Source organism: Moschus berezovskii, chromosome 9, assembly GCF_049115385.1.
Source record: "Moschus berezovskii isolate FMDL1 chromosome 9, NW_MosBer_1.0, whole genome shotgun sequence".
Taxonomy (NCBI): Eukaryota; Metazoa; Chordata; class Mammalia; order Artiodactyla; family Moschidae; genus Moschus; species Moschus berezovskii.
The window spans coordinates 77824446-77836195 of record NC_142468.1 but is presented as its reverse complement, the minus strand read 5'-3'; the positions used below and the strand labels follow the sequence as shown (position 1 = coordinate 77836195).

General features: G+C 39.0%; 1 protein-coding gene across 1 annotated transcript; it reads right to left on the bottom strand.

Annotated features, from left to right (window-relative positions):
• Window positions 1-1593: 1593 nt before the first annotated feature.
• LOC148776547 (olfactory receptor 4N2-like) lies at window positions 1594-2514 on the bottom strand. The gene has a single exon (XM_088839849.1). It carries the CDS (start codon window positions 2512-2514, stop codon window positions 1594-1596), a length of 921 nt encoding a protein of 306 aa, XP_088695975.1.
• Between the last annotated feature and the right edge of the window lie 9236 nt (window positions 2515-11750).

The window sequence follows — 11750 nt, the reverse complement described above, 5'->3', positions numbered from 1 at the left end:
AGGTTTGTTTTGGATGCTACCCATTCAGTTGGTTAAGCCATTGACAGAGAGGCAGTACCAGGAGAGGCTTCTGTTATCTTGAGGAGATCTGATAAGTACAGAGTGGGTGTGGATCAACATCTTGACCCTGGTCCTAGGCTAACATGGTGGTATTTTTCAGACTACAGGTGACAAAGGTTGTAGCAAGAACTGCTCTCTTTGTAGTCTAGGTCTCCTGTGCTGTTCTGGGAGTCATCTCTGGATATCCAGCTTATAATCTGTTCTTCCAAGCTTTGAAACTGTTTCATAAGCATGCAATTCTCTATATTAAATCATATTTAAGTAATTAGAATGCAATAGATTCCTGATTGATACACCAAAGAACCATCAGGATCACACTCAGTGTGAAGTCAATTACAGATGAAATCAATAAACAGTTGCTAAGTCACTTCAGTCGTGTCCGACTCTGTGCGATGCCATAGACGGCAGCCCACCAGGCTCCCCTGCCCCTGGGATTCTCCTGGCAAAAACACTGGAGTGGGTTGCTATAAACAGTTAGGAGTCATAAATATCTGATAGGACTAATTATGAAGCCATGGCAAAAAAGACAGTGAAATAAGTAATTAGAATGCAATAGATTCCTGATTAATACACCAAAGAACCATCAGGATCACACTCAGTGTGAAGTCAATTACAGATGAAATCAATAAACAGTTAGGAGTCACAAATATCTGATAGGACTAATTATGAAGTCATGGCAAAAAAACAGTGATGTTTCCACGACGTTTTTTATATGAAAATGACCTGCTTTATTTGCCTTCCTCTATGTGATTATTGAAGAAAAATTTAGAGTTTAATTCCTTTCGAAGATGTACGCATAACATTTCCCTTTTAATAATATTTTCAACTCTTTGATGTCTTCAGAATCTTGAGTTTACAGCCCTGAATCACTTTTGAACCTTACTAGAGAAATTGCTCTGCTGTTTAGAGTGGATTCTTATTGTAATTATTTTAAATGAAGCCTTTATATTCACTTCATAACCCTGTCTATGTGCTGGACACTGTCAGTATCTCCAACATGAATGCCAACCGCTTATACAGTCACTTATTACATCCCAGGCAATTTGACCTTTGCTGTGATCATCAAATATACCAACTTCATTACTGTCTTCAGATTTTTGCCATATCTGTTCCATCTGCCTGGAAGGCTCTGCCTGCCCATGTTTGCACCGTTGGCATATTCAGTTTATCCAGATATCAGCCAAAACATCACCTCCTTTAAAGGACATACTTCAAGACTAAAAGTAAATTCACTACCCCCATCTCACACTTGCTACCGAATATTTTGCTTTTATTTTTAGTACCTTCAGGGATACATATCTTCTTGAAACTATACTGTTTATTTTCTACGTTATTGGCTGTCTATTTCTACTAGATTGTAACTTCAGAGAACAGTGACTTTACCTGCCTCAGTAGTAGCTCTTCCTCCCAGGGCCTAGTACAGTCTCGACAAATAGGAGGTGATCAATAAAAGTAGTGTTTGGAAAGAGAATACCTTAATTTCACATGAAATTCTCCAGTCATTATTTTCATATTCATTTTTCCCACTTTTTATCAGGCTAAGTGCTGACTAAACAGCCTTTTCACAGATGCTTTTACTTCCTGGTTGCGAAGAGTATAAATCACAGGGTTCAACAGGGGAAAGATCACTGTGTGGAAGAGAGAAACCACCTTGTCAGCTGGGAAGGCTCTGAAGGGGCGGGTGTAGATAAAGATGCCAGGCCTGAACATGAGAAATATAACGATGATGTGGGTGGTGCATGTGGACAGAGCCTTGCTCTTCCCTTCAGAGGAGGAACCATGCACACGGCAGAGGATGACTGCATAGGAGGCCAGAAGCCCCAGGAAACACAGCAGGGTGAGCAGGCCACTGTTGGAGACCATCAGGAGCTCCACCACAAAGGTGTCAGTGCAGGCCAGCTTGATGACCTGCGGCACATCACAGAAGTTGTCCAGTCGGTTTGGACCACAGAAGGACAAGCGCAGGATGAGGGCCATTTGGATAATGGAATGAACAAAGCCTCCAAACCACTGAGCCAACAGCAAGGCATAGCAGGCTCTAGGGGTCATGACAGTTGAATAGTGTAAAGGACGACAGATGGCAATGTAGCGGTCAAAGGCCATCACGACAAGAAGCAATCCTTCCCCTCCTCCAAGGAAGTGTAAGAAGAAGAGCTGAGTGAAGCAGCCTCTATAGGAGATCACCGTCTTCTCAGAGAGGAAGTCCACCAGCATCCTGGGAGCCACAATGAAGGAGTAGGATGCATCCAGGAAGGCCAGGTTGCCCAGGAAGAAGTAGAGGGGGGCCGTGAGCCCGGGGTCTGACCTGATGGTGAGGATGATGAGGAAATTTCCAGGGAGGATGATGAGGTAGAAAATTAAGACTAGCACAAACACCAGAAGCTGAATATTTTGAGCCTGGGTCAGACCAGCAAGGATGAATTCTGTCACCACAGTACTGTTCTCAGTCTCCATCCTGTCTGCCTACGGTACATAAAGAGCAGAGTTTCTTGTTATTATAATTTCTCACATCTAGACTCATGTTGTTATCTACCTACAAATATCTGACCTATTCACCACTTCAGTTATAGACACTGTTTCAACCCTTTCCAATATCCTGAGGAAACACTGAATGTTTCCCTCCTCTAGATTTAAAACAAACAAAACACCTTCCTCAAAGCTACGGTCTTGTTCCCATTCAGCCATGCGCTTCTCCAGCACTGCGGTCCACTCTCAGGGTCTAGTGTCCGATACCTTCTTGGGATTCCTGCCTTCTTGAGTCATAGGAAAAATTTCCTGATTGAGATATAACAGAACTCCAAATATCAAGATCTTTGCATTTTGGTGGTTGTACTGTGCTTGAGACTTAGCAGCTTGCTTGGAATTACACACTTTTCTCCTCGTCCACCAACACAAACGTTTGTGGAATTCCCATTTTCTGCCTGCTAGCAACTCTCTGCCTTGCTCCCTGTTTTCTCTTATTGTCCTCTTCTGACCTGGTGTCCTTGTGTTGCCCTGACTCCAAGCTGGTGACCAGTTTCCAACAATAACTCTACTTTCCTCATACTTTAGAGGTGGGTTCCCGCTGTATCCCTGGTGAAGCATTGTTATGCAGCCACTCCATCCTTGAACTACACAACTTCATTACACTCTCTGAGTCTCAATTCCTTATTGCTGTTGTTCTTCACAAAGCCATGTCTCGTTTGCAACCCTATGGATTGTAGCCTGCCATTTTCTTCTCCAGGGAATCTTCCCAACCTAGGGATCAAACCCACATCTCCTTCTTGGCTGGCAGATTCTTTACTACTAAGCCATCTGGGAAGCTCCCAACTCTTTACTACATTCTCCCAATCTCCTTCTTTCTCTGATACCAGCATGATGCCCAAGGGAGAGCCTGTCAACAAACAACAGGTCACAATACAAACTTTCCTGGATACGTTTTCTAAATTAGTTATGTTAACACTGAAAATCATAGCATACGGGGGAGATAAAGAGCAATAAGATCCTATAGTCTCATCCGTTCCTTTTCAAGACGAGAGAACTAAAGCTCCTATGGGAGCAGCACTTAAGTTTAGAATGGGTTTTCTTTATTGTTACGATTAGTAGAAGAATGTAAGTATGTACTATTCGGTTGAAATATATAAAGAAGTTATTAGCACACATTTAATCAATGAATGCTCTTTTTCATATACTTGAATAACTAAAATAAGCTTAGAAGCTTAATACTGTATAATTAAAAGAACACTAGTCATTGCAGGAGAGGGGAATCCAGTTTTAATGCTCAGTTTGTTTAGCTGTGTAGGCTCATTCCAGAAAGGTCAATGTGATGATCCAATGAAGAGTGATACTAAAATAGCATAAATATGTATTACATGTATATACTTATGAATATATATGCACATATCACTGGCTTTAAATTTTATATTTTCAAAATCCTGCATTTAATATGTATCATATATTAATATAATGGTATATAAACTTTATAAATATATACACATATATTTATGGCACATGCTCAAAAAAATTTTGTTGTCGAAATAAAATGTTTTTAAACATGAAAATTGCTAATCTACAGAAAAATACAATGTAATATATATTCATATTCTGCATAATATTTAGCAAGCACAGTTGTCTTAAGTTCTGTGAAATATTGGATATAAAGAGGAGTATAAAAACCTTGAAAGACAAAGCTAGTGACTCAGTACTTAGAAAAGAAAGATAGATGTGAATAAAAAAAGAAAAACAAAGAAAAGTGAAAAAAACAGTAAGTCTATACAGTGCATTGTACATATTTTAGGAACATTAGAAATATCTGTTTTAAGTCTCTCTAGAGCTGAATACAATGACTAATATACAGGTGTTATGACTACAGATGAAATTTATTGAAGTCTTATTTTAAAATATCAGCATAAATATGTATACAAACACCGCATACACGTGCACACACCCACATTCACACATGCACACACAGACACACACAGGGGCAAAATGGGACCCACATAGAATTATAATACAAAATAGTTTGCACACTCTCAAAATTGTAATAAAAATATTTGGTAACTTCTGAGCTTGCTTCTTAACTTTTCTCCGCCTTAGACAAACACCTATCTCAACATTCATTCCATCATCGGCCTGTAAAAATACATCCAGGAAAACCAGGAATATAAGTGAAGAGCCCCTTCTACTTATTCTTAGGTTTTGTGCATCTCACAAACTCACTCAGAATTGGTCATTTTATGATGTGTCTGTGTTTGATGATATCTTAAGACATGAGAGGATTTCTGAAGGTTTCTTTGATTGAGGGTTATAGGCTCTTCTGCTCTGCCTATTTCCTGTCATTCATCTTGCCTTTTTCACTGTTACCCAGCAGACAGGATTCCACAGTACCTGACACATGTCATCCACTTTCTTTCCTTGTCTTATTTTCATCTATATATTTTCTGGATCTATTATTCTGAAATTGTGGCCGGCATAGAACCAGAGACTATGTATCAGATGAACATTCTTCTAGGTAAGGTAAAATACAATTGTGAAAAATATCCTACAAAATATGGCCCTTTTCAGAATCAAATAGTCTATGTTAGCCAGATTAGTGGGGAAAGTGTGGTCAGAAGAGGCTGAAGAAATCTAAATTCTCACCACTATATCCTTAATCTTCCTTGGCACTTCAGCTAATTAAGAGATGTGTCCAACTCTGGCAGTGATGATACAGCAGAGGAATAGGAAGGCCAAGGGGACAGCCTCCCTCACTCTTAGGGCAGAGACACAAACAGCATCAGGCAACGCTGTGCCTGCCTGGAGGGCAAACTGTGGTCAGACCAGCTCCTGGAGCCAGGCATAGAGAGAGCTTACTTCCCCATCTCTTTGAAACATTCCTCCCTGTTTCCTTCCTTATTCTCTTTTCTCTTTCTCTCTCCTTTCAAAAGGAAATCTCATTGCTGTCATTCCAGTGGAATGAATATATTTAATAAAGTGTCCAAAATTTTGAGCACAATGTCTGTAAGCATATTGGTTAAAGCTTATAAATTAAATGCAAATTATCTTTTTACATATTACAAAAAATGTGAATTAGGTTAAAAACATCACCAAATATGTGATTGATACTGGCGCTGATGATGAATATACAAAGCACTAAACGAGTGTATGGGTCTTCAGCCAAGAAATCCATTCATTAATAAAATATCTAATGGACAGTGGTGATATGAGGATCAAAACTGAGGTGATGATGGTAATAATAACTCATGCAAGTAAGTTCAAATCAAAACTAGCCCTTCAAATATTTTATTAAAATAAATATTATTATATAGATGTGCATGGAGCCAGCGAGGGAAATCCTACCCGTGGCAAAGGTCAACTGGGGAAGAGGCCTGACGGGCAAAGGCTAATCAGGACTCGAGGAACCCCCTGGACTTACCTGAGCATCTACCCCAAAGAAAACCGGAGTCTGACTGCTTTACTATCTTACGCCTCTTACCAAGTCCTCTAATACTTACGGGGGCTTCCCCCCAACCACCTTTCTCTGAAAATATTAATTCAGAGCTGTAGTTTAAAAGTTCTCCTCGGCTTAATAGGAGTGTTCCAATCCAAGCCCCTCTGATAGCTTTCTAACTTGCATGACAAGTTTGTCCGGGCTCTTACAACTATGAGTGTGACTGTTTATAGCCTCCCAGCCATGCAAGGACAGAAAGCCTAATATTCTAAAATACAGGAATCTGTTGAAGAAGTTAAAATCATTAGAATAGTACTAAAAAAGATTTCATTGTTGAATCAATGCTTGCTGCAAAGTTTCCTCTATCTATTGTATCCTTGGAAATATATTAGTCACATATAGAGAAAATAAGTAGCAGCCTTTGATTTAACCACATCAGATGTTAAGTTAACAAGTTCCTTTCTTGCAGCTCACTACATCGGTGCCTTATAGGAATGTAACTTTGTTATGTGTCTAGCACCTAACTTTAGGAAAGTCACCTTAAAAGAAAAGTCTTTTACTTGCTAACTAACCTAATTGTCAGGAGAGAGGGCCATAAAACTGTTAGCAGGCCCCCTGGCCAGAAGATGATGTAAACCACCTAAAAACTTTTATCACGAGATACACAAAAATAAGCCCTGATCCTGATAAGGGTCAAGACTGCTGACCCCAGGTGATTTTGGCATGACTCTATACCTCCCTTTCTCTGTTTCTTATGCGCATAACTTACGGTATAAAAGCAGCACTGGAAAATAAAGTTTTGGGCCTTGCTCACTGAAGCTTGGTCTCCCCGTGTCGTTCTTTCTCTTTTTCCGTCCTTTTCTCTATTCTCCTTTTTCTGGTTGAGATCCTTGGAGCGCTGGGCCCTCTGAGTTTACTTATCTGCCTGGGCTTCTAAGACCCACTCGAGGGGGTGCCCTGGTGGGGTGCCTTCAGTGATTTGAGAGGGCGCCTGCGGCCTACGTAAACAGAGCAAACCCCGTGCTGGGGTTTTATTGGTTTCCAGCGTAAACCAAGGAATCATCAGCCCCTGTCTCTCTCTCTCTCTCTTTCTCTCTCTCTCTGGCGCCGACGCCGTTCATCCCGAGGATACCCTGGGCCATATCGAGGCTGGTCCCCAATATAGATGTGTCTAATGAAAGGGCATATTGCACTAGAGCCTTTGTCAGTGTCTTTAGGATGAACCCTGGGTGATGGTAGCTACACAAATCCAAATGTCTCATTCAGCGAAGCAACTAAAGATTAAATAGCTTTCATGTAAAGTTCCCAATGCAGTCAGCTGTTCGTGTATCAAGATTTTCTCAGTTTCACAACTTCCTATCTAACCATCAAAGTCCTATGTTGATGAATAATAGAATAGGGAACGGTTGAAACTATTAAATATGTTGAGTATGGAAAATAAGAGATCTGGGCCAATGTTCTGCAAAACTCATAAAATCTTTAAATTATTTCTCTGGAGCCTTAGCCTTTTCATCTCTCTATCTTTCATCTAAGTTTAAAAAGAAAAGAAAATATATCAGAAATTTGCATGCTTGTTGGGTTTCTTTCCCTTTTTAAAACATTTTATTTTATATTTGCATATAGCTGATTGACAATATTGTGATAGTTTCAGGTGAACAGCAAAGCAACTCAGCCGTAGTTATATACATACATATTCCATTTATCCCCAAACTGCACTCCCATCCAGCTTACCACATAACATTGAACAGAGTTCCCTGCACCATACCATAGGATCTTGTTGGTTATCAATTTTAAATATGTTCCTTGGTTTTAAACCACATGTCAATTCTCTGAAAGCTGCTGATCATTTCAATTATGGTAATAGAATTAAAATGTCCACCATTGAAGTATTTCTAAGCATCAAGAAGAGATGGAAGTCTATTGGGGAGAGGGTAGAAAATGCCACACTCATGAATTCAGACCTAAGCCTTTGACCATTCCTGCTCAAACTCTGACCTCTACTCCATTGCATTCCAAGGCAGCTGATGAACCAGTAGAATAGTTACAGTATTTTTTCTATTGTCCTCATCTTGTTTCTCATAAACATGAGTAGTTCCCAAACTCCAGAAATTTGAAACTCCAAGTTTTATGTTGCTCTCACAATGTTGCCAACATCCACATTCCCATAAAACATTAACTGACCATCCTTGTCATTGTTCATAAATATTTGTCATCACATAGAAAACATTAGATTTTGAAATCTGCTCGAACTCTTTGTGATGCACTGGAGAAAGTGCTTTGGAGATTTGAGACTGCCACAACCCTGCTGACTATCTCCAAAGCGAGTTATTATGTCAACTAAATTTGGCAAAGAAAATACCAAAGCTTTGTAAAGGGCAAATATTTTAGAATATGTCATCTAATGCCCCAGGGAGTTAATCCTGAATTGTAACACCAAAATCTTATTAGTGACTGAGATAATACAACTCTGTTGGAACCCTGTTAGTTAGGTCAAAAGTAAATAGAAAGTTAAGAAAAGTTTATTTTCATCTTAAAATAAAACCAAAAAGAGAAAAAGTGTAAATAAATGATGAGAGATTGTTGATATATATACCGAGGAAACAAGTAAGAGTCAAGATGAGGGTGAGACAGGTGAGGTATTGCCTCTGGCACAAAATTTATCCTGATACCAAATGCCTTAGTAATCAAGATGAATGCTATTTTAATGCAATATTTAAAAGTCAAAGTTAGTGTAGAAGCTATGAACAGAATATCACTTTTTTACAATAAAGCCATCAACATTACAGATTTTTTTCTTGCGCCTCAGGTTCCAATATGGCTCAAAATGATGCTATTACTAATTCAGACTTTATCTAAATTTAGTATTTATTTTATCATGGTTTTTAAATTACTTTTTATTTTTTAAAATATTGATTAGACCCAAAAATATTATTCTTAATAAGTCAGACAAAGAAAGACAAATATTGCATGATATCACTTATATGTAGAATGTAAAAAAGTATTACAAATGAATGTATATGCCAGAGATAGACTCAAGATATAGAATATAAACTAGTGCTCACCAAAGGTGGGAGGAAAGAGAAAAGGCACATTAGTGGTATGAATTAAGAGATACAAACTATTATGTACAAAATAGGTAAGCAATAAGAATATATTGCACAGCACAAGGAATTATAGCCATTATATTGTAATAACTTTTAATGGAGTATAATCTATAAAGGAAATCAACTGAATATTCAATAGAAAGACTGATGGTGAAGCTGAAGCTCCAATAATTTGCCACCTGATACCAAAAGCCAACTCATTGGAAAATACCATGATGCTGGGAAAGATTGAGGACAGGAGGAGAAGGGGGCAACAGAGGAATAATTGGTTGGATGGCATCATCGACTCAATGGACATGAGTTTGAGCAAACTCCAGGAGAGAGTGAAGGACAGGGAAGTCTGGCGTGCTGTAGTTCATGGGGTCATGAACAGTCAGACACAACTTAGCGACTGAACAACATATCTATAAAGACACTGAATATATAACACTGCAAGTGAACTCTTCTTCAATATAAAAAATATACATAGAAGATAAATAATAATATCTAACTATACTTTGCCTAGTGTTTCAGAGAGTTAAATCCTTTTCTTCTATATAACAGGTAGAATGAGGATCTAATCTTTCAGATTCTTTCAAAGGGTAATTGAGCTGGAGCTTGAAATCATCTTTAATTATATGGAATTTAGCCAAGAGTAGTTTTACCTTCAGTATCTTGCCACTGCTACCAAAGAAGCTATATCTTCAATTTTACCAGAACTGAAATGAGTTTGAGCCACAATTCTTATAGTTTTGTTGCCCTTATGACAATTCTGTAGGCATCAACATCAAGTACTATAACGAAGGCTGAGAATATGCATCAGCCAATGTGAAGTGAAAGTCCCTCGGTCGTGTCCAGCTCTTTGCAACCCCATGGACTGCAGCACACCAGGCCTCTATTTCATATGCACCTAATAATTTTTTATATGTATCAGTTCAGTCACTCAGTTATGTACGACTCTTTGCAACCCCATGAACCGCAGAACAGCAGGCCTCCCTGTCCATCACCAACTCCTGGAGTCCACACAAACCCATGTCCCTCGAGTCGATGATGCCAGCCAACCATCTCATCCTCTGTCGTCCCCTTCTCCTCCTGCTCTCAATCTTTCCCAGCATCAGGGTCTTTTCCAATGAGTCAGCTCTTCGCATCAGGTGGCCAGAGTATTGGAGTTTCAGCTTCAGCATCAGTCCTTCCAATGAACACCCAGGAATGATCTCCTTTAGGATGGACTTGTTGGATCTCCATGCAATCCAAGGGACTCTCAAGAGTCTCCTCCAGTACCACAGTTCAAAAGCATCAATTCTTCAGTGATCAGCTTTCTTCAGAGTCCAACTCTCACATCCATACATGACCACTGGAAAAACCATAGCCTTGACTAGATGGACCTTTGTTTGCAAAGTAATGTCTCTGCTTTTTAATATATTGTCTAAGTTGGTCATAACTTTCCTTCCAAGGAGTAAGCGTCTTTTAATTTCATTTCTGCAATCGCCATCTGCAGTGATTTTGGAGCCCAGAAAAATAAAGTCAGCCACTGTTTCAACTGTTTCCCCATCTATCTGCCATGAAGCGATGGGACTGGATGCCATGATCTTAGTTTTCTGAATGTTGAGCTTTACGCCAACATTTTCCACTCTCCTCTTTCACCTTCATCAAGAGGCTCTTTAGTTCTTCTTCACTTTCTGCCATAAGGGTGGTGTCATCTGCATATCTGAGGTTATTGATATTTCTCCCGGCAATCTTGATTCCAGCTTGTGCTTCTTCCAGACCAGTATTCCTCATGATGTACTCTGCATGTAAGTTAAATAAGCAGGGTGACAATATACAACCTTGATGTACTCCTTTTCCAATTTGGAACCAGTCTGTTGTTCCATGTCCAGTTCTAACTGTTGCTTCCTGACCTGCATACAGGTTTCTCAAGAGGCAGGTCAGGTGGTCTAGTATTCCCATCTCTTTCAGAATTTTCCACAGTTTATTGTGAGCCACACAGTCAAAGGTTTTGGCAGAGTCAATAAAGCAGAAATAAATGTTTTTCTGGAACTCTTGCTTTTTTGATGATCCATCGGATGTTGGGAATTTGATCTCTGGTTGCTCTGCCTTTTCTGAAACCAGCTTAAACATCTGGAAGTTCAAGGTTCACGTATTGCTGAAGCCTGGCTTGGAGAATTTTAAGCATTACTTTACTAGCGTATGAGATGAGTGAATTAATTTCTCATTTATATAAATTTCCTTAACAGTATTTTTACTTTAATTTTATGCATGGATGGTCCTTTATACCATCCTGAGTTAAGGAGGAAACCTCTGTAATTATGCAGAAACGAACTCACACATCCACATGGAACGGGCAGATTTTCATCACTCTTTGCCTCTTGGCCATACATATATTTTTTAACATGTCAAATGTAACCGTTTTTCTTTTCATTTTCTATTTTAATGTCAACTTGTCTTCTCACCTCTAAGATTATAAAACTATTATCCTGTGTTTTACAAGTATTTTTTGCATTGCCTCATTTTTTTTTGCAAAGAAGCTGTGAACATACTAACAGGTTCTTCTAGGATTATCGCATTTAGATTTCCAAATTCTGATTATCAAAAGTACTCATGTATCACTTGAATTGAGAAAAAATAACTGAAAAGAGAAGCAATAACATGAAATAGTCTGTATCATTCTCGTGATTCCACACCACGGTTAATTAATGTGT